At 36.7% G+C, this 24,175-nt stretch overlaps 1 protein-coding gene across 1 annotated transcript in view; it reads left to right on the top strand.

The window, feature by feature from the left end:
* Window positions 1-4,440: 4,440 nt before the first annotated feature.
* The window catches only part of LOC129749880 (nose resistant to fluoxetine protein 6), a 43,539-nt gene continuing 23,804 nt past the window's right edge, over window positions 4,441-24,175 (top strand). Inside the window, exons 1-3 of the mRNA XM_055744990.1 lie at window positions 4,441-5,205; window positions 18,731-18,877; window positions 19,021-19,289. Of these exons, the coding sequence (XP_055600965.1) occupies window positions 4,860-5,205; window positions 18,731-18,877; window positions 19,021-19,289 (762 nt within the window). The 5' untranslated portion in view covers window positions 4,441-4,859. The remainder of the gene's footprint in view (window positions 5,206-18,730; window positions 18,878-19,020; window positions 19,290-24,175) is intronic.

Raw genomic sequence — 24,175 nt, 5'->3', positions numbered from 1 at the left:
AGATAATTGTTTACTAATTTAATTTCGTACTTCTTTACATATTTTGTTATTTATTGATTCACGTTTTTAGATTTATTTTCGTGGATTAGTGATATTGTGAAATTGAGTTATATTTATTCAGTGATTAGTTATTTTCTGTTTATATGTTGATATTTAATCACATCTAAACGTACTAATTAGTAATTTAATCTTTAATTTAGATAGTTTATTAAATTGTACATTATTTATGTTTCTTGTTCAATGAAATTTATTATTATCGCGTAATCAATCGTTTATGAAGTGAAGTGAAAACTATCTGGTGTTACATTATAAATTAAGTGTTAACATAATAATAAAAATGGCACACAAATTCCCCAAAGCTGACCATCTAACGGAAGAGGAAGTTAGTTATGAGCTTCTGATCCGAAAATCGGTTTATGACGAAAAAGAGCTAGGTACCGACCAAGAAGAGAAACGTAGGTTGCTCCGCAGACTTTTTCACGAGGACGTAAGGGAGAACCGAGAGTGGACTTCACCGTACACCATAGATCAGGAGTTCGATTATATTGCGGGAAAAATCAACGAACTTGGAAGGAAATTGGAGAACCGACTGGATGAAGCTTCTATTTCGCGCCTTAAGCATTACTTCTTGAGAGCGAGCAGATGTCGCGCTACAGATCAGCCATCGCTTGGTATGGTCAAGGAGCTCACGAACGAAATTCGACAAATGTTGACAAGATTCTGTCCTGACAAGCCAGTTCAAAAGAAGACCCTTTACCCAGACAGCATGGCAGTTCCATTGCAGCAAGAGACTTTAGAACCGACGATCGAATATGGTGATTCGAATTTAGCTACTGGAGGCAGTCCCTTAAGATTTCCTGAACCAGGTAATCAGGCGGAACCAGGTCATCGGGAAAGCAGAACCGGAACTACCCCGAAACACATCAGACCATCGACATCCCAGGACGACGAAGAGAAAGCGAGACTGCTCAGGCGTATTGCGGAACTTGAGAACGAACTCGTCCAAATGTGGTCGAAAGCTAACGACGATCAGCACCCGAAACTTAGAGTTGAGGAGGCGAGGATCGATTTTGCAGAGGCTAGGATCAACGATCGAGAGCAACGGAGAGATTCAGACGTTCGAAGGGAGCCGAAAGCAAGATCGATGTAGCCGCCACTGACCGATCCCTTACTGGCGTACGACTTAAGCGCCACTCCGTTAGGAGATCGTACGCCACGGTTTAATATGCCCGGTGAGACTCCGCTGAGGGCGAGTCCATAAATTGTCCTTAAAAGTGGTTAAGGATCGGATCAGATAGGGCTCTCCAAATAGCTAACCCAAAATGCGACGAAACTAACACATTATGACGAAATTGCTACCAATCAACATAAAATCCTTAGAACGCCTCAGTTATAGATCGCCCATACCTGGCAATCTCATCACTGAGCTAACGACCTCCCATTCCCCGATTGTAAAGGACAGCTTATTTGCGCATGAAACCCCCAGGTCCTTCTCCAGACTACCCCAGTATGGTCAAAATCTTCAATCAATAATTAAAGGGATTTACAAGTTTCAATTACAATTCATGAATTTTATTTCCTACCGCATTTGGTATTATGGCATCTTAAACTAGCTAGTCCTACTTGCGTGCAACTTCAAAGAAAACGCTTAAAGGTATCCCTATGATCGTGCGTGCTTTGGCGACAAGCTTATAGCAACATAGCTTGTCGCGCCCGGGCTTTTATGTTTTCCAGAGGGGTTTCCCTAAACAAAGTCACGGGAATTTCGACCTCACTTCTGGTTTTACATCGGTGACGGGACTATGTTAGCCGTCGGCTAGCATACTAGCATAAATCAACGCGGGTCTTAAATATGGACGACCCCTTCGTTGATCATAAAAGCTTTCCAATCAGAATGGACTCACCGAATGCTGCGATCCTGTTCCTCGCTGGTCGAAGATGAGAGTTGTTAGCGATGTTGATTACGACTCCTTAGCGGTGATGAGTCATTATGCTCTCGGAATGCTGGCTGGCGAGTATTCGGCGACCTCGATGGCAATTTTGGCGACCACCGACGATACTAGGTGCTGGCTGGTGATTTAGCGCCCGCTGATGGTGTTGGCTGACGCTTGGCGGTGATGAAATTCGACAAGCGAACTGTCGAGTGTCGTTTGACCTGCGGTCAAAGGTCGACGACCGCCGCTGTGCTGCTTAGCACCGACCTTGAACGGCTGCTGGGTCGGTTTATAATTGGCTGCACACAACGATTGGCCCACGCGGCCACGTGGAGCTCCCGTCGCTCCCCCAAGACGTTATGGTGACGAAACGTCTCGCTTCCGACGGATTCGGGCGTCGGGTGTCCTCGGCGTGGCGGGAAAACTTAAGCAGCGGATTGCTGCGTGGTCCGGGATTGGTCCCGCTGGGGAAAGATATGTGCCTTTCTCGACTATATTGTCACGCAAGAATTAACTTTTTTGGCACGCACTTTCCTAAACTAAGCACCTAGTTTAAAGTCGGACTCAATCAGTCACGGCCCACACGCACTTCCACTGCCAATCACGCTCAAGGAACGTTTTCGTCTCCTTGAGCTCTCAGTACAGGGAAAGCGACCTTGCTACAAACGCCCTCGGCGGAAGTTCATAATCCCTGAGAGTTCTATGAGATTATCTCAAGAGATAAGAATTTCGGCTATGCATTAGAATCGCAGTAGCTAATTGGTTCTAACTGAAACAATTCAACACCTCGCGGGAGAATGTATGAACGTCTCCTCAGCGTATCGAACCGCATTGCTCAAACCGTCGATCGCGCGAATCGATATTATGTTCGAGATCGATCGAGGGGCGGACAAACTGGGCCTACTTAAAGGCGGAGAGTAAATGTGAATTTTCGAACATGCGGACTGCTACAAATTCCAATGCAATGTTTGAATAAACCAAACAATTGAAATTTATTTCCAAATATTTTAACCAATAAATTTTTTGATTTATTCATTTATAACTTTTGGCATTGTCGACAATTTTGAACTATCACAACACAACACGCCCGCTGGGACTGTTCTCCTGTAAAAAAAAAACAAATTGTTACAATATTTACTAAAACGCCAGACACTGGCGAATCCTTGAGTTTGGTGTCCAGCAACTGAATCTAGGTTAATCAGTCAACCATGGCCCAAGATCCTGAACCAGGTAGAAAGTATTTGGCACCCGATCGAATCAGCTTACCAGTCGTGTGAAGTTTCCGTTTAAGATTTCCGGAAGAGCTGGAACTTGGAGCTTGGAACCGGTCGCACGAAGGCACTATCTGAATTTGATCCGCTGGCCTCACCTATATTTTCACGATTTTCACTTCTCTAATTGCTAAAAACTACTGCCGAACAAAACTTTAACTCTGCACGAGTACCGACCAACAAACGAAAACTGCAAAAAAAATTACGAGTCAAAATGTTTCGCGGTTTTTGCCCTGAAAGCGACAGAAAACAAACGTGTTGTTTTTTTTATACAGGAGAGCAAGAGACAGAAAATTTGACAAGAATTGGGCCTCCCGTGTTTCCGGCGTACACTATCCTGAATTCACGGGGATACTTTGAGTTCCTGTGCTCTCGTAGCAAGCTTGTCTCAGATTTCAGGAGACATGAAGCGTCCCGACATTAGGGTGAGTTCCCATTCGAACTTCGTTTGAATTGAGCAGTTTTCCTGTGATATGGAGAATCATGGTCCCGAGCGAGATAAAGGCAATCTTAGTGTGTAGTATCATTCGAGCTGTTTTCCTGTAATTCAGATTGTCGTGGTTCCGAGCGGAATAAATGCAATCTTAGTGTGTACTAAAAAAGACATCGATTAACTAATTAACGACCGTAACTATCGGTGATTAAGTTCTTCATAAATAAAATATGATAGTATAAAATGTAATCTGCTTTTTATTTTTTTTTTGATTGAGTTTAGTGAGCCTCCATTTACATGAACATTATTTTTGTGAAAATTCAAAGGCTCAACAATGTTTGCCGGGTTAGCTAGTCCCATATAAATTGCTCGAAACAACAATTAGAAAAATGTGTAGAAATTCGAGCACCAAGAAAACGTTAATGCACTTTTTCTCGAAAGTAGTAATCAAAGCACTAGTACTTCAGCTTATGTTAATATGGGTCTTATTTTATTTCAATATGCAACAACTATCATTATAGTTTTATTTAACACTAAGCTCCAAATAAAGAACAAACCTTAAGCTTTCATTTTCAATTCTAAGCAACATAACGTGAAGTGCAAGAATGCAAGTACAACGTGTACTATTCGCCGTATAGTAAGTAGTCCCAACTATTTCGAGGCAGGTACATTACAAACAAGTACAAAGTCGCACCCGAGACTACTAGCATAGTACGCGATCGCATGAGAATCAATCGACAAAGTCCCCGGATTCATGGAATGAAACTGTTTGCCTCCCCCTGATTCAGTCTCCGCTGGGCAATCGGACGGATAACGCGTTTGGAAAAGTCGCCTCGCGTTGGTGGAGGCGTCGCGGCGTGTTTTCTTTTTTCGGTGGTTCGCCGCAGTGTTTTTCGGTTTTTTCAATTGTTCGCGGGGAAGGATAATCAGTTTCGTGAAGAAGGATTTCCTCCTGGTCGGCTTTTGGGAAAATTCAGGAAGTGCACGTTTTATGGAAAACATATAAAGAGGCCTTCCAAATCGACTGCGAAGATGTAACTAAGTTCATGATGATCGCTACGGTATCTGTGATAAATACTAGTGTTTAAAGTGGATAAGAAAATGTTACAACAAATTGTGAATTGAAGAAAAAAAACGACCCTCTGCTTGCAAATTGCAAAAATAAGAGTGAAGTGCTCTAAAGTGTTCAATGAAAGTAGTTTTCCAAAAAGTGTCCCAACAATGCATGTCAGTGGTTTGATAACGATTCTGGGAATTGCTGTGACTGCAAGCAACTGTCTGGAAGAGGGAAACCTTCACCAGTGTGATGGTCAGCTGGAACAGTGTTCATTAAACGACAGACAAAGTTCCAATTCCCAAGAAAATAATGGAACCAAGAAAAAGTCCCCCACCAGTTGGAGCTTCCTGTTGGGGGGAAACAGAACACTGCCCGGAAGTGTAAATCTGAGCGACATCAATGAGTACAACGTTATCAGTCGAGTGAAGCGCCGAATTGATGCCGAAATTGCCACCAACGATAGTTTTGCGGAAAACGAGGACAGCTTGAAAATTGCCGCCCATGAAGCAGGTTCGGAACATGATCCGGTTTTTTTATTCATGAATCCTTCCACAAGGACAGCTTGTCTGTGCTGTGTGGGGTAGATGCTGTTTTTTTCACGTGAAAATCAGATTTTTTCTTAAATTTTTTTATGACTTTTTCCGTAATTATGTTATATGAGGTGTTAGCCTACAGTTAAAAGATTTCAAAAATGGTTTTTCATGGATTCAAATAGCACTGAACGAAAAAATTAAAAAATCGAACCCATTTGTAGAAGTTTTTTTTATAATCATTAGCTGATTTATAGTATAAGGGAGAGTGAGGACACTTGATCTCTGGGGAACAAGAATGTCATACAAATATCGAATGTTCTAAAAAAATGTGCCAAATAGAACAAAACAACAATGCTGTTATCTCAACAAATTAAAAAAAAATATTTTGCGAGTTATTGAACTTCGTTTGAAAAATTTATCAAAATGTGGTTTGTAGTACTTTTTCATCACTTAAAAATGTTTCTCACATAAAAAATTACAATAAAAATAATTAACTGAAAATTTCAATTGTTAGAGTATAATATGAAATTCATTATGCCATATTTTCAAAGCAATAGAAAACTCTCAATTTTTTTAGAAGAAGTTTTCCAAAATATATGTTATGGGATTGATCCCTAGAGTCCAAAATGATATATTTTTCTTCTGAATGGATCGTTATCATTGGTTATCATGAAAATTACAATATTTGTCCAATTACTAATATTTATCCAGTAATTATCTGTTAAAAAGGACTAAAAATACTGTGTTTATCTAAAAACCAGAAAATTGCGCTTTCAAGTATGCAATGACTTAAAGGATAGTAGACAAACTTTTGGAGTTCTCTTTGTCAAATACTTACAATGTGTGAAATGAGAACAAATATGGCAAAAAATAGTTAACGGACCTTTTATCTTCGGGATTAACTAGATTTTTGTCTAGGGTCAGGGCAGTCTCACGAAAATGCTTCTAGTTTATCTACGAGTTTATGTATCGTTTTAACTTTTGGAGCATATTAACTTGAAATTACACGCTGTCAGAAAATGCAAAAGACGGCGAGTTGCTAATTTTTCCCAAAAAGATATGATGAACATTAGAAAAGTGGATCAAGTATCCCCATCCTCCCCTCTAGCCTTGGCTTTAATGACGATTGTAATAAATTTCGTGTACAAGCGGGTTTAAAGGGTTAATAAAATTCAATTTAATTACCTTTTTATTAAGTTACAAATCGAAAACAGACATGTAAAACATAGAAAGGCAACAATTTTTTTAAAATTATTTTACCTTTGGCTGTGAAACATGATTTATATAAAAATTTAAAACTTTGAAATAAATGGTATAAATTTGTTTTTTTTTCTTTCGATTACCTTTTAATAAATTTCATCAAAATCATTAAAATACACTTTCAATAGGAAGTCCCGATTTTGACAGAAAGCATAGTTAAGACAATTAATTTGGGTAGATAATTTCAATTAAGAGGATGTATTTTAATTCAAGAATCACACAAGAAGTTTAAAGATGTCCACATCACAAAAGTCTTAGCACACATTTTACACTACCTCTTCGATTGCTTTCCTCCTTCCATTTTCATCTCCATCTAAGACCCACTCCACGATGACGTCACAAATTTGTTTGAGCAATGTTCCAAATGAAATTTTCGACGTGTTTCGATCACCGTTTGATTATATTTTAGGATTTTTTGTTGATATTGTTCGGTGAAATAAATGACTATATGCTTTGTTCTTTTATGTTTCGATTTACTATTACTTTTCAATCATCTTCAGATACAAATTTCTATTCCCCTATCTATCCGCATGGGGCCACAGAAATAGTCTATTTCTGTGGCCCCATGCGGATAGATAAGGGAATAGAAATTTGTATCTGAAGATGATTGAAAAGTAATAGTAAATCGAAACATAAAAGAACAAAGCATATAGTCATTTATTTCACCGAACAATATCAACAAAAAATCCTAAAAAATATAAAAAAAATAAAAAAATAAAAAAAAAATGTTCCTCTAAAACGTGTATAAAAGATAATCTGAATAGCGTACCAATCTAAATGGAATATCAATTGATTCATAATTTAAAGCATTACATTTTGATATCAAAAGTTTATTTCTCGATAAAATAGTTAATGAAGTCGTTACGCGTACGCCACATCTTGGGGGTGGCGTGTAGGGTGTATTTTATAAGAAAATTCTGAAAATAACGAACTGCCGAAATGCTGAGAGGTAGCCTGGAATGGGTTTTAATTAGAATTATTCAATCTTTAGGAAAAGATCGATCTCCAAGTTGATTCTGACGGGCGGTCGTAGGATCGATTCACCTTAAAATCGAAGCTTGAGGATCGATCTTTAATAGATCGATCTAATTCGTTTTTAACAAGAACGAGAGCATTTTTTTATAATAAGGATAAAAAAAACACGAAGTTTTAAAGACGCGTTAAACTTCTACCTCTGGTTGAAATAAATGCATATAAACGCTTTAATTTAGGTACTCAGTATATTTAAAAATTCCAAACAATTACTCTAGTGTACCTTACATATATTTTGAATCAATCAAATTAAACAATAAAAAATTATCATTGTTTATGTTTATCAAATTTGCCTATTAGGTTTTATTTAGTTCTAGATATTTTCAAGATCGAAGAAAAATCATTAATCCTAAATCAAAATTAAAATTTTGTATCAAAATTTTGATTTCAGAAGCGAGTATATGAATTTGAAAAAAAAATAGAATTCTGATTTAAGTATCATACCTCAGATTTTGAATTCATCATCAGTCATCAGTTAAAAATAAATTATGAATCTCAAAAATGAGTAATGTCATAAATTTATGTGTATGTATTCGTTTTAGATTCAAATTTCATAATGCCATCTGATATACCTAATTTAAAAAACCATATTTTGAATTTTGTTCCCGAACTTGGATGAATTTTAAGATTCATACCAATCATCAATACAAATCATTAACACAATGCTAGTTTTAATTGAAAGTTATAATCCAATTACAGATTTGACAAAAAAAAGTTAATTATTGAAAAGAGAACAGCTATTTTAGTGTACCTATATGTTTCAATAACTGTTTTTAAAAATTTTGGCATCATGAAATATTCCGTCAGATTTGGTTAATCGCCTCTAATTTTGGTTCTATGGCTCGTTTCATTCTCAAATATTAAATTAAATATAAAACCTACATAAAAACTAGAAACCTATTAAAAATATATTTACTATCCTGAACTTTATGAAGGATCAAGATTTTGCCTAGATTTTCGAATTTCAGAGATACAATGCTTTAGTTAGAGGAAAAAAAGTAATTTGATAATTTTAAGAAAATTCAATTGAAAATGATATATCTATTTCATTTCTGACATCACAAAAGGGCGTTTTGAATTTTTTTTTAATTTTAACGTTTTTAATTTATTTAACATCTCCATATGTAGAAAACTGCAAAACGTTTTGTTTTCAATAAAATCTGAGATTCATTCTGGTTTAAAATTTCTTTGAATTTTGATCAAATTCCTGAATTTCCGTGGAAATATTAAAAAAAAATCAAAGAGAAAACTTATGAAAATTTTCTGAGAAGTCAAAATTTGCAGTCATCGAGAAAGTTTTTTTAATTATTTCTAAAACATCTAAGAACAAGGAAATTAAAAAAAATGTGAACATAATTTTTTATAACATTCATTTTATTAACCATTTTCGTTGGAAAATTGTCACTATTTCAAACAAATGATTCAAATTTCAATTAATTCGATTCAGATGTAATGAAGTTCTAAAATAAAGGTAGAATAGAACAAAGCAACTAAATAATAATTTTCTTGAAATCGTGTATCTCACCTGAAGTTCCCGTAAAACATTTTTTCAGCCAAATGTGAACTTCGGAGTTCGGAGTTAAGTGAAAACGCGACTTTTGGTTGCTTGGGCTATTCTATATTGATATTCAAGACATTTAAACTGAAGTTGAGCATTCATTTAAATAGTTAGCTTCTGAATAATGTTAAAATTCAACTAAGAAAAAAAAGATTGTTGAATATCCTCAAAAATTAAACAAATTTGAGTGATTTTTTTAAGGTATCGCAAAGCTCTTCGATACATACAAAATAAGCCCTTAAAATTTAAATGCCTAACTAGGGATCTGGAATCTTCTCACCAGGAGGAGCCATTTAGGTCCTTTTACTTTCATCGCTTGGTTTTTTTTAAGACATAGGGGCGCACTCCTTTACACCAAAAGTCTCAATTTGAGCCCCCTAGTAATGGACGCTAAATGTTCTCAACATGTCTGGCAGCAAAACAAGTTAACCTAAATACTTGAAAACGCGAGCGAATTTTAATAATGCTGAGAACTTTAAAAAAGATTATTGATTATTGATCAGGGAAATCCTTCCTGCAAGTTTCTTATATTAGTTATTTCATTGCAAGTTTCAATCATAAACTAAATTCAAAATAATAAAAAAAAATTGCCTTGTTGGAAGGAATTCTATTACCTACTTGCACACTAAGTGAAATAAATTTTTGATTTATAGATTTGGATTGGAAATCAATTTTTTTAATGTTACTTGATGACAGAAAAGATATCACTTAGCTGAACTGACAGTTCCAAAAACACATATTTTGTTATCACAAGGTATTTGATTTCAAAGGGTTTTTCAGCTATTCAGGGTTTATCCTCACTCATCTTACTCTTTGGCTAATCAGATCATATTTTTTCAGTTTATTCTTTAAATTATAATTTTCAGTTTTTTATTTTTAAATTAAAAACCGAACCCTGATTTAAGATTCTAGTGTTGATTGTTCCAATAGTGTCCAGGCTGGGATTTTTATTCGATTCTTCATTGCTGCGTGGCATAAAAAGCGATGACGTCATATACAAAGAAGTTAAGTTTAATGGAGAACGGTGATGAAAATATTCAGGCAGAATAGATAATAAAATAAAAATTGTTATGATTCCCATTGTTGTAGTTTATGAGAAAATGAAATCTGATCAGCAAGAATTTCAGGAAAGCTCTAGAATGAGCTCACTTATGCTTGTATGGATATTCACTGCCATAAAGCACAATCGCCGTAGCATCATATATTCTGATCAGGTATTAAACAAATTGACGTCTTTCAATTGATGTCGACGACATAACGTGTTATCATCCATAAATCATGGCAGCACTAAATACTTAGTCAGTAGAGTCCAATGCTCGCGACTCCGATTGTTTAAAATATGCAACCAAGAGCAAATTCTCCGGCTGCCACATGCCATTATTCGGGGTGACGCGAAATCTAGACTGACGCATCTAAAATCCTACTATATAGGTATCGACGAAAGGGCATAACACGTGCTGCATGCTTAATCAGACGCATGCTAAATATCGATAGGCAAATGTGTTTCTGCTACGGGACAGTTATCGATATTTGGCAGCATGCGAAATTCTTGGAACATTTTGTGAAGTTTAATTTAATTTATTTTCAGCGAACTTTGGTCAAAATTTCAACTAGGGGAGATAAGGGCATAACGAGCACCCAGGGCATAATAAGCACTCCTTTTTTCTAAAGTACGTGTTTTCTTAAACAAATTTTCATGAGCATTTGTTTCGTTCTACCTATAGTAATTAATTTTTCACCAAAAAAGAAATATCCTTATCATCTTTACAGAAATATGAAATAATAACCAGCTAGGTTCTCAAGTGACGAAAATATTATAATTTTTGAGCACCACCAAATAAGCTTTTATGACCTTTAAATCATCTTGATATGAAATGTACGCACTGCAATATGATTTACACATTGTTTCTCAATTTTCATTATCATAAATTTTTTGATTTTTCACTTTAATCAATTTTAAAACGCGTTTTTACTTAAATTGGTTGACCTGGGGCGAACAGGGCTATTAATCGAGGCACGATGAGCGTTTTCTGCCGGGGAATCTAGCAGTGGATTCCACTCGATAAAGTCAGCTGAATAACAGAGCTACAGCTTAACTTGTTTCATCTGTCGATCTGGCCTATTGGTAAGGTGTCGGAGAAATAATCAGTAGACTCGAGTGCGATTCCTGTTCGAGGGAATTATTTTTCACATACCATTCATGATTGATTTTTTTATTGTTACATTATACAGCTAGTAGCATCATCCGTCAAACAAAACACCAGAAACATAATGTATGAGCATGTGTTAATTCTTTGAATTCTACAAACAAACCTAGATTATTTTTTTATTGCTTTGTTTGATGAATCTACGCCTCACCGTTTAGTGCAAAATGCATCGATCAGGAAAGAAAAAAAAAACCACCTTGACCAGTAATAGAACTCGAGTCTACTCATAACCTCTCCGACACCTTACCAATAGGCCAAATCGTCTAACGATACAAGTCAAGTTGAAGCTCTTTTATTCAGTTGACTTCATCGAGTCGAATTCGCTGCTATAAAACGCTCATCGTGCCCCGATTAATGGTGCTTATACTGCCCCAGTGGGGGGGGGGGGGTCTCATTATGCCCCTACAGTGACAGGTTTTCAGCTTTCGGCAAAAAATTTAAAATACATTTTTAAACATTTTTATCTACTTTTTCAAGTTTTATCCAATCAGGCAATAGACTATTTGAGTGTATAAACACGAAACAATGATATAATTCATATATTATAGCTGTTTTCTATGGTTAAATAATGGTTTTCCTTAAGGTGGCCATTATGCCCTTGTCTATCCTACAGATTAGGAGGCAGAATGAAGAATTAATTCAGCTAAGCTAAAAAGGAGGAAGCAGAATACCTGTATCTTTATGAGTCAAAATTTATGCTTGTTGTTGAATTCAGAATTTTCTATAAATTGGTTATACACCATGACTGTCTTTAGGGGAGAATGGGGATACTTGATCTCCATCTTTTGCATTTTCTGACAGCGTGTAATTTCAAGTCATTTTCATTATCCAGGTAAAAGTCGTGAATTGGGAAGAAAGTGAAAAAAACCCTGAACAACATTTGAATGTCATGTTTTTTCGAGCTTTGCTGTTAATTAAATAAATAAAACTTTACAACCTATAATTCTCACTTTAAAAGCAAAAGTATGGGTATGAGTTGTTCGAAACCAATGTTAATTTTTTCAATTAATATTGAAATTTGCTTCGGTTCATATCCTGTTGCCGAAAATCAATTTTCAAAAATAAAAAAAAATTGTTTTTGCTAAGATTTCTGATTTAACCAAAATTTTGTACATTTAATGTTAAGATAGGTTGCTCTTTTTTAAATTAACTTCTACTGAAATTAATATCCTGAACTCAGCATATTATTTTCTAACAATTAATTCTCAAATAGAATTCATAAAAAACATTCTCATAGTTTGATTGCGAATTTCATTGAGTGATTCTCTAAAAATAAATATTTCTAGGATCCAGGTTTTAAAATTTATCTTTTGGATTTAACAATAGAGATTAAACTTATTGAGATATTCAAGTCTTGTATTGGTTGTTCAGTATTTCCTGGTTTTTTTCATGGCCCGCCACAAGTTTTGAGAACTCTAGATTTTTGTGCAAGGTTCTAAACTTATTAAGATTTCTAATCTGAAACTTTTTAAATCATTACTGATTCTGTGTTTGATTTGAACATTTAATCTGAATTTTGAGTTATTGTTTTCGAATGTAACTTTTGTGACACTAAGAAGAGCAGTTTGATAACAGTTTCTGTTTTTAACGTTTGAGTAGATGGTAATCTCATTCTTAATTTAGAATTGAAACTCGTAAGCAGGCTTCGGACGCATCTCAGAGCCGTACAAGAACGTTGTAAATTTCTGCTCCGCTCTTTAAATGTTGTTGTGAGCGGAGCAAGAGTGGTCAATAGGAGCAGAGTGACGATACACACGGAGAGCTTTTTTCTTCACTCACGCCACACTCAAAATTGAATGAGTACTCTATAAGTGCGTCTCCCAAAGAGCACTCTGAAAGTGTACACATAGTGCGTCCAAGTAATGAATTGATGGTGTTGTTCGCTTTGGTTCATCTATTGCTGTTTTTTTCGAAGGTAAAACAATAGATAATAATATCAAATCGGAATAAATGAATCTAATACATTTGGTTTAAAAATTGGAATTTAATTACAAGCTGTTTTATTCTTCTGAAATCCTTTTTACTATCTAGACCAGGGGCAATCTCTTCACGAATATTTAGGTCCAAATTTGCAACTTTCAAAAACGCTAAGTTGCATTTTTTTTTATTTTTAGATTTCGTTCATTTCATTGCGGGATGACCTGCTTTGTTTATATACTCCTGTGTGCGTTGCAACACATCTAAATATGTAATCCATTCAAATCAAATCTTGAAAAATGACTTTCTTGAAATAAAACCCCAACTTAAAATCAATGTCTACTCTCCTAATAAAGTATAAATAAAATGTTTCCTTTTTACTACTTGTTTTCTATTTATTAAAAACGTGTCATCAAAAAACGATACGGCATATAATCCATTTCGTCAAATTTTTAATGCGTTAGTTGATTGCTTCGAATAAATTGGGCTTGTGCCTGCTAAAAAGAATAAAGCTTACTCTTTACTCTTACACGGATTCCCATAAGAATGACAGCTATTCGGGGTGAAATGGGAGTGAAGGCTATCTTTTTTTTTTGTTTAGATTATAGTCGTTTTACCATCTTTATGGCATTCGCGACTTTATCAACGTTACAGTTGGCGGATAGTTATTGAAAAACTTATCTGGTACAACTGTGTTCGATGTTTACTCTCGGGCTCGAACTCACGGACATCGGCTCAGGAGACAACAGACTTGCCAACTGAGCTATATCACAAGCCCCAGTGAAGGCTATCGCTTTCTCTGTTTAACACATGAGAAATCGTATACCGGGATTGCGAGCGCGCCCATGGCCAATCAATACCTTAAATTTTTTTCATGTCGGGCCTCCCAAATATTGTTTTCATGTTGAAGGAGGATTTTCATTACGAGATCTTATCTCATTTTATACGGATTTTTCCTGATTTTTCAAAAAATCTTGCGTTGTCCTGATTTTTAAAAATTGGTCACTAAAATGTCCTGAATTGTCCTGATTTCCATAAAAACATCTCAGATATAATCGAATTTATAGCTAAACTTTGAGAAAATCGAGTAGTATGTATTGATATAGTAAAACCCATTTAACAGATGGTAATCTTCGGTTCAGATGATATGTAAATGGTGTTTTTCGATATGAACTGCAAGCCAGCCAAGAAACTGCTAACTGCTATTGCTTAAATCAAGGCGTTTACAGCACCTGGATTCCTCCTTTGTTTATGCAATATAAGCAGAGCTGCTTGTGATTCCTATGCATCAAAAGATTTCATGAAAAATTCTGATTTTTTGCTATGAATGGTCCTGATTTTTGACGAAACAACCTCGCAACCCTGGATTGTGTGAAGATGTAAACGATTACTTTACATTACATGAATTTCATAAAACCATTTGAATATGAACCTCTGCACGACAGCTTGCGAGCTGTGCTTTCTGTGCGTCTTTATTTTTGTTACGATAAAAAGACAGTTTCCTAAAACACACTTAACTTCCCTGAGTGTTAACACTAATAGAGAATTCGTTTTCGTGTGGTGGTGCACCGGGGCACTACCGGTAGTGTACTTTTTGCTGTTTTCATGCTCGTTTTCAGGATGAGTAGTCCACTGGTAGTGCACCATAAAGTGGACGGTGGAACACTCTGAAAATATTCGGTGTTGCTTGCGCTCTCACCAATACTATCATGAATTTGACAGCACGTGCTTCCCGATGTAAACAAATATCAAATGGTTGGTTTATTTCTATACCGCGAAAATTGCGTTCGAGCTGTTTTTTCTCTTTATTATCCCGAAGAACGGAAACTTGTTCCGGATTCAATACCAGTGCCGTTTCCGCCTCTGTTGCACATAATGAACGAATATCGGTGGGATAAGATGGCAATGATGGGGCATTCTATGGGAGCAATCATAGCTTTCATGTTCACGTCAATGTTTCCAGATAAGGTGGAGTTTCTGATTGTAATTGATGCCCTTAAACCGCAGTCATATTACCCGAAAAGATTTATTTCTTGGGCTACTGTGATGGCCAATAAGTTGCTTGAAGCCGATAAAAGGAATCGCGAAAGATCGGAACCACCAGCCTACACGTATGAGGACATGCTGGATCGTTTGTTTGAAGGAACCATGGAATCTGTCTGTAACGAGAGAAACTGGTCCATATTTACTGCAAAGAAACATCAAACCGTCCAAGAAATTTCCCGGCAAATATTATTTTGATCGTGATAACCGAATAAAGTACAACAACATTCCCGGATGGTCGGATAAAGTGAACTACGCTCTGACAAAGCAAATCAAGGTGCCACAGCTGGTGATCAAGGCCATCGATTCACCCTATCCTGGTTCCAAAGAAGGCTTCGATGAAATGGTCGCCATACTTAAGAAGCAAAATTCCATGTTCCGCGTGAAGTATCTGAAAGGTTCCCATCACATTCATTTGACCGATCCGGAATTGGTGGCACCCGTTGTGACAGATTTTCTACGGAAACATTGGGCCAGACAGGTCGATGAGGTTGTTATCGAGTATAAGGAATGCATGTTGTAAATTATTATATTTCTAAATTGGATTAGGTGTACTTTGGATTAAATTATAAAAATATACCAAATGACGAAACTTTTATTCAATATTTTTTCCTGTACTCTTGTTCTATTTGCTTTTTTGAGACATTTATTATTAATGTTTATTATAATTTTTTGTTTTTAAAAAATTTCACCTGGATGGCACGTTCCAAAGCAAACAACGCTCCCAAGAAGAAATGTGCCCAGAAGGTTTGCTGCAATCGGTTCCAGGCGATGCCGAAAAAGAGCAGCAAATCCGAGTGCAAAAAGGCCAACCCAAAGATCTGGTGGAATCCCCCAAACCGAAAAGTTTTCTTGTTCGGGAGGGTCCTATAAGTTGGTCTCCACAGCAAAAGCGTTCAGCTGCATCGAAGCTACTCTGCTTCGAGCTGTGCTTTAGGGTGACGATGCTCGGTTGCGCCAAGGATTCCCACCCGTTGTCCTTCAAAACTGGTAGTTCGAGACTAAACCCGCATTGGGAGCTTGAATTTCGTTCGTTTCGGTCTGTTAGCAAAATTTCCTCCCCCGACTTCCGCGATCTGAGTTCGCCAATTTGACTTCCAAGAATTTTTCTTTTGTCATCTGAAATGGAAATAGGTACTCGAGGTATTTGCGAGGAATAAACGTTCAAAATACCGGAACCTTCAAGATGGGGTCTGCAGTCTAGCAGCAGCAAACATAGACCACCCAGAATCAGCCGGTATTGCAGTTATCATCAGAGCCAGAGGCGAATCTACCAAGCAAAATAAATCTGAAATCTTCACAATTCAACATAATATATAAATTCATGCTAAAATTTTCATATTATTTAAAAGATAATGATCAACTAAAGATAATTTCATTTCAATTTTCGAAGTCAAACGAAAACAAATACCAGTTGTAATGGATTTTTGACAGCTTGATGTTTTCTGTTGACACTGCCGATTTCACGCACACCAACAAAGATTAGTGCAAAACTCGATTCATGCTCGTTTTCAGCTTGGAAGGTGCAACACTTTCGGGTGGTGAAAACAAATACGGTATAAGAGAACACTCTAAGAGAAACACTTAAGCCTAGTCCACACTAGGAGACGGTTCGTCTCGAGACGGTCTCAGCGTCTCCCATTTTCTTCGGGAGACGCTGACACCGTCTCAGGTTTCCAACAACAACAACAGACAACAAAGTTCGTCTCATAACAAAAATCGCAGTTCATGTTGCCTAGTGTGGACTAGGCTTTACGAAGCACACATCACTCATGGAAGTGAGTGACAAACATTTATATTTCGGGAAGCATGAGCAAAGTGTGTGCGGTTTGTCACTCACAAGAGTGTGGGTTCCACACCTCTTTGTGAAGCTTTGCTCTTACACTTATGAGCGACACCTCAGGAGCCGTCTGAAGCCTGCTCGTAAGTATTGCTTTTTAAACATTTTTACACATTATGTGAAAATGATTTTCTGTGTTCAAAAGATATGAAATTGAAATAAACATTCGGATTATGAATTATAAATTAAGCTAATTCTGCTTCGGCTCTGATAGTAATTGTGATTCCAAATTTTGTATTTGAACATCATTTGTAATTCGTTTTTCAAACCTTGATTTGAAATTAAGATTTTAATTCGAGACCATGAATCGTGGTTCTGGATAAAATGTAATTTTTTAATTTTATAAATTTTGTTTTACTGTTACTTTCCAATTGTCACGAGGGAAATTAAATATTTATTCTGCTTTCTTTTCATGTGTCGCAAGTTTGAATCTGATCATTTTGATTTTTTCAGATTTCCTGAACTTCATGATCGTCAAAATCATGACATTTTTTTTTAATTTTTCCATGACAGCTATGCAATTTAAAATTCAAAAATGTCATTCCGACAGTCAGAGGACCTTCAGAATCTTCGACTGTTACAAGTCAAAAATGTTATCGAGATGAATTATTCGATGACATTTTTCTGAGCGACTGTCATTGCAAAACTGAATAACATTTTCTTCAGTCGTTCAACATTTTTTTTTGATGACCGTCAATGTCAATGAGATCTCTTCGAATGTCATTGGAATATGCTGTGCGAATGTTACGATCCCGACTGTCTGTGTTAGTCAGCTTTATGAACCAGTCAAAGAAACTTACATTTTTATCATCTTAACTTTTATTCAAATTTTAGCTCACTGTTAGATCCTCTAGAACTCCGTAAACGATTTAATATCTGAACTTCGGTCGAATAGTTGATTTCCAGCTGTTTTTGGGTCTCCCACCGGGACTTTCTTGAATTATTCTTGATCCTGTCCAAAAAAAAGTTTGGCTATAAGTTTCTGTATTGGACTTGATTTGAAAAATTGGCAATAAGTTATGAGAGCTTTCCGCAGACATTCAATTTACTCAGATGCTCCCTAGACAATCCATAATTCATAGGCACGAACTAGATCAATCAAGTCTAACCACATTACTTAACCTTAACCTTTAGACGGCACACGTCGATGCAATGTCAAGTCACACAGGTGTAGGGTATGCATTACTCATATGCATTTTACGGTGGGTGGGTGAACTTGATATTATAATCTGTGGTTAAATTGACTTATCACTCTCACAAGTGGGAATTGTGGGTACGAAAAATTGCTCCGTAGTGTTACACCTGAATATTTTAGTGAGCCTACAAGTGCAAAAATGCACCTTAATTGGTGCACAATTGGTGCTAGCACCGTACTGAACGTAAAAACCTGTGCACCTTTACATGACCCACTTTCAGCTGCACCATATTAGAACTCTCTAACCTGAACGGAGCAGAGCCCCGAGCGATCATACACATGACGCAAACGATCGTTACAAATTCGCGCCTTCCTTCAGCTACCACTCATAGCGTCGCTACAACCTGAATGCATCTCAATCGCCCATTATTGCATATTCCGATAGAGGCTCGTCGAGCCGACAAAGTCATTGACTTATTTTCCGCCATTCGTTTTTTTTTTTATCCACAGAATTTGTCTCCCAGTTGAGCGCCAAGTTCTTCTCGGTCCATTCACCGTTCAATCCGGCCTACAGCAGCCAAGTTTCGGAGACATGCAAACGTTCATCCAAGGCGTATCTTCAGGCCCTTCAATCCCTGGAAATGTGGGCGCTCCGGAGTAAGTTTTTTTTTGTGTCTTGTCTTAATTACATAAGTCGCAGATCTTACGAATGAAGGGAGAAGGTCGAGTCCTGATCCATTTTTTGTTTCAACATAAAAAAAAACATTAACCCTTCTCGTGATTTCATGATTCGTTTCCAGTGCACGACGCCAGCGGGAAACTTACCTCCGGGATCCTGAATGGGAACATCAATCAGTACGGAGACTACGATCAGTGTGTCGCGATTCGAGCTGCTGCAGCGAAAGGAGATTCCGAGGAAGGCCATGAAGGGGAGACAGTTGATCCGCTGCAAGGTCGCTACTGTTTGGCCGGGATTCAGCCAACGGTTGCGGTGCCAGATACCGTTCTGTTGAAGCATCTCTACAATCTGGTCCAGTCCCACGGGATGATCAAGAGCCAGCTGGATGATGTAAGTTGAAGATCGATTCCATGTGTTAAATTTTCTGGTAAATGAAATTGTTAACGTTTTCTCTTTGAAATTTTGAACAATTTTAAACCAAAGCCCTTTTAGTAAACATTGACATCTGCTTCCAACATCCAACATGATATTTTTAGTCTTTGAATTTTCCATAAAACGAACGAAAAGGTTTTTCAATACTTAAAATATTTTGAAAGAGACTATTTACAGACGAAAAGATAACAGGACGGGATCTGTTTTGCCTCTCTTTATCCATTTATGTATTAAGTATTGAAAAACCTTTTCATTCGTTTTATGGAAAATTCAAAGACTAGAAATTTCTGTTGCTAGAACATATGCAGAAAAAACTCAAGTAAGATAAATAAGAAGGTCAAATAACACTCCACTCAGATGGCGCCGGTCAAATCCTCCGGCAGATTCAAATTTCTGAGAAAATTTCACAGATGATAAGTAACATTCCAGGCTCTCAAACCGACGACTTGTATTTTTTTGGGATTTTGAGTTTAAAATTTCCCGTTGTGCATTGCCGTCTCTAAATTGGATTGCATTTGAGCTATAAGTTCTCATAACAAACTACCGCAGCCAATATCAGCTCCTTAGACCACGTGGAGGCTGAGCCTTAAGCAGGTTTTGAAGATGTGCACCGATTTGCATAAACAATCGGACAACATTAGACACGACATCCAATTTTCGGGTACAACTATTGGGCACAAAAAAACAGTTTTTAATGATTTTTGTAATTTTGATCAAATTCCGTTGAAATAACTAAAATCTATGGGGCCGTGTAGATAGCAAGTGGACAAAAAGTGAGATTTTCTACCCCATTCGCTTCCTGGCCTTGTCCACGAATTCTTATCTTGCAATTTGTTTTGCAATTTAAATTAAGCTTGCCAAATTGCTCGGTTTTATTCGACTTTGCCCGGATATTTCATACAAATTTTTTTCAGCACGTATCCGGACCGACAAATTCCTGCTATTTTATATAAAAACCTGGGTAAAAATCCGGGTATTTGATTTCAAAATAGTACACCAAATCCAGGAAAACCGGGCAAAATTTAGGAATAGCTCATTAAAAATCTAGATTTTTTTTAAACCTCATGATATTTTTTTTTTTTGAAACTGCATGGACGCATTAATAAAAAAAAATACAACACAATTTTTTTTTCTTAAGTTTGAATTAAGAATGAGAATGAGAACAAACCCGGGAAAAAATCGGGCTTTTCCAATGAAATCTGGGCAACCGGACTTTTCCCAAATTGTATATTGAATATCTGGGCCAATCCGGTTAAAATAGGGCAATTTGGCAACCTTATCATGGAAATTCAGGTCTGAATATTGAACTTTAAATTAAAACCATTTTGGAGGTTCTGGTTCCATATTCCTATAACCAAAATTGTATTTCTACATATTTTCGTATTTCTGATTTTGTATCAACTTTAGGATTCTCGATTTTCAGTTCGAATAACCATAAGAAATTAGAAATGTAAAGCTGCTTTGAAATCATTGTTCGAATTCGGTTTTGCATTTCGTATCAAATTTGAATCACGTTTTTTGAAAATCAAATGCATTTTCAATATTTTGATAATAGTTTTCCGAATATGGAAAAAGGAGAAATTGTTTTATATTCAAACTTCTTAAACTTTATTCTAACACAAAATTTAAAAATTTAAAGCGGCGAAATTTAAGTGGCGATTTCAGATTCCAGATTCTGATTCATCATTCGAAATCCACATTTTAAATCAGATTCACAAAACAGATTAAAAATCAATAACTGAAATAATGAATTAAGATTAAACCCGCACTACAGAATTTAAAAAATTATTTTATGAATGAGGGCTCCAAGATTTGGCTCATAAAATTCTGATCTGGAATGAAGATTCTGAAATCGTATTTTTTGTACATCTCGGAAATCGTATAGAAATTCGGAAATAGATTCGAAATTCAATTTTTGAATCCAGGTTTAGAATTTAGTAAAATTCAGAAAAAGATTTAGCTTGTGAATGAGTTTATCAATCAATATAACATTGTAGAGAAATTCAAGAGAACATAAACTTCAAAATTTGCTTGTCAATTCAATTTCCAGATTTCAAAGTTTTTAATCAGAATAAGTTTGTACACACAATTCAACTGAAAATCACAAATATAAAGTAGAATTTGAGTTAAGTTTAAGTTAGTTTGAGTTTTCTTAGTTTTGATTCATGCAAAATATCCCAAATTAAGGCTATGATCATTTAGAATCCGGAAGTTACAAACGTGTGTATTTTAAAAACTATTCATTGAATCGAAAAACTTTCTATACGGTCAAAATTTGGTCAAGGGAAAACGCGTACGCGCGTGTAAATCGGTGAAATCGTTTATTTAAAAAATCAAATTAAATTTATTTTTCAAGTTTAATTAGTATAAAATTAAGGAAAAATATTCAGTTAGGCTTCCACTTTTCCAAATCCGAAATGCCGGGCCTTACGCTTAACCCCTGCCATCAGATTTTGTACAGCCACCTTGTCCACCTTCTTCGCCGCAGAAAGCCAGTTTGCCTTGAACTGCTGCTCGTCATTAGCAGTTTTTTTGGTCTTTTTTAGGTACCGCTTGACAATAGCCCAGTATTTCTCAATTGGGCGGAGCTCTGGCGTGTTGGCAGGGTTCTTGTCCTTGGGAACCACCTGCACGTTGTTGGCGGCGTACCACTCCATGGCCTTTTAACGTAATGGCAAGATGCCAAATCCGGCCAAAACAGTGCGGAACAACCGCGTTTCTTCAGGAAAGGCTGCAGACGTTTATTCAAACACTCTTTCACGTAAATTTCTTGGTTGACAGTCCTGGAAGCTATAAAAATGCTGCTTTTCAAGCCACAGGTACAGATGGGTTGCCGAACCAGATATTTCTTCGTGAACTTTGACAGTTTCATGTGCTTGAAAATATCTGCTACTTTTCGCCTTCCTTTTGCCGTATAAAACTCCTGTCCCGGAAGCTGCTTGTAGTCGGCTTTGACGTAGATTTCGTCGTCCATTACCACGCAGTCAAACTTCGTCAGCATCGTCGTGTACAGCCTCCGGGATCGCGCTTTGGCCGTCGTATTTTGTTTATCATCGCGATTTGGAGTCACTACCTTCTTGTAAGTCGACAATCCGGCCCGTTTTTTGGCTCGATGCACGGTTGTAGACGATACACTCAGCTTATTTGCGGAATCTCTGAGAGAGAGGTTAGGGTTTCGCTTGAAACTACCGGCAACTCTCTTTGTCGTCTTGGCGTCTTCCGGTTTTCGATTTCCCTCCGATCCAGACTTCCTGGCTGTCGACAAACGTTCCCCAAACACTTTAATTACATTGGTAACGGTTGATTGGGCAACTTTTAGCGATTTTACCAGCTTTGTGTGCGAGTAGCTCGGATTTTCGCGATGCGCGAGCAAAATTTTAATACGCTGCTCTTCTTCCTTGGACGGCATTTTGACAACTGAAGAGTGAATTCCAAAATCAAAATAGGAGCAACATTCTACACATACACACCTTAAAAATGAGGGGTGTTCAGGTTTTTTAAATGCAAAATTGAAAGAAATACGTCAAGTTGATATTGACCAAATTTTGACCGTATCACCCTTTATTCACGACACAGGGGTATTGGAAAGAAAAAACATACTTGCCATGGCCAATCACAGCATTTAAAACAAATTGGTAATATTTTGCAGGATTAAAATGTTGCAGATTCTTTAAAACACGAATGGCGCATATAAGCCACATGGGGCGTTATTTGAACTTTCCCCCTACTTTATAGAATGATCGTATGAAAGTTGTAGAAACAGCATTTACCTACCAAATTGGAGGCAATATAGGCATGAATTTAATTTCTTCCTGAAACGACGAAAACTACACCAATTGGGGGTTATCCGACCCCTTATTCGTACCTATCGGAAGAATGGATACAAATTAGAGAACGGATGGTATTTAGATAAAAGAAAAACATACTTGATGGTTTGGTTCCCCTCACGGGATAAGAAGGGAAAAAGAGGTGCCCATTAGACCGCTGCAAAAATGACTTTTTGCTCCCATATCAAACTTTGTTGATTGTGGAAAGATCCTCAAAATGGTATTTGTCGCTTGACACTGGTTAACGTCGTTACATCATTATTGATACTGGTCGCATAAGTTTTTTTTTCCTTAGATTTCAATATCTTCGCATTATTCATCCCTTGGAGGTCAAATAATTGCTAAAAAGTGGTTATTCTATACTAAAACAGCTTCGGCTTTGTGGCAATGAACCTATGAGCGATAGCATATTCATAAACACGACAAATCCCAGAACAACCAGCCAATTAGTGTTACTTCCTTAATTTATTTTGTTCACTTCCAGCATCTGACTGTACTCGAGTGCGCAACGAAAATTGTCGATAAAATTTACCGTCAATAGATGAAAAGCAAACTGTTGCAAATGTTTGGCAGACAAATACTCGGCAACACCACCATCGAAAGCCAAAATTTTATTTTGACAAAGATGAGCCGAAGGAGTGGAAAAGTGGCATTAAAACTCTTGCCTATATTTGGCGGTATTATTGAGAAGGTGCAAATTTTGACAAGGTTATCATAATAACTGAAGCGTTAAGAGTGCAAGTAATAGATGTCTCGTTAATGTTTGACGATATTTTATGAGATTTTTTTGGAAGTATGAAATTTGATTCACGTTTCCCATAAGATGGGCAAATGATGACGAAGAGTACACAATGTTATCATACCCAGTAACATTGTATTACCTATTCACATCTTCGCAAAACAACATGTTCCCTTTATAGTTAAACAACTTTTATCATAGAGGATTGCGTCATTTTAATGGGACAACTTGGCTTAATATCGCCCTCACCTGACGAATATTTTATAATGTGGCAGAAT

The sequence above is a fragment of the Uranotaenia lowii genome, chromosome 1, assembly GCF_029784155.1.
Source record: "Uranotaenia lowii strain MFRU-FL chromosome 1, ASM2978415v1, whole genome shotgun sequence".
Taxonomy (NCBI): Eukaryota; Metazoa; Arthropoda; class Insecta; order Diptera; family Culicidae; genus Uranotaenia; species Uranotaenia lowii.
This window is presented reverse-complemented; position numbering and strand designations above follow the sequence as displayed.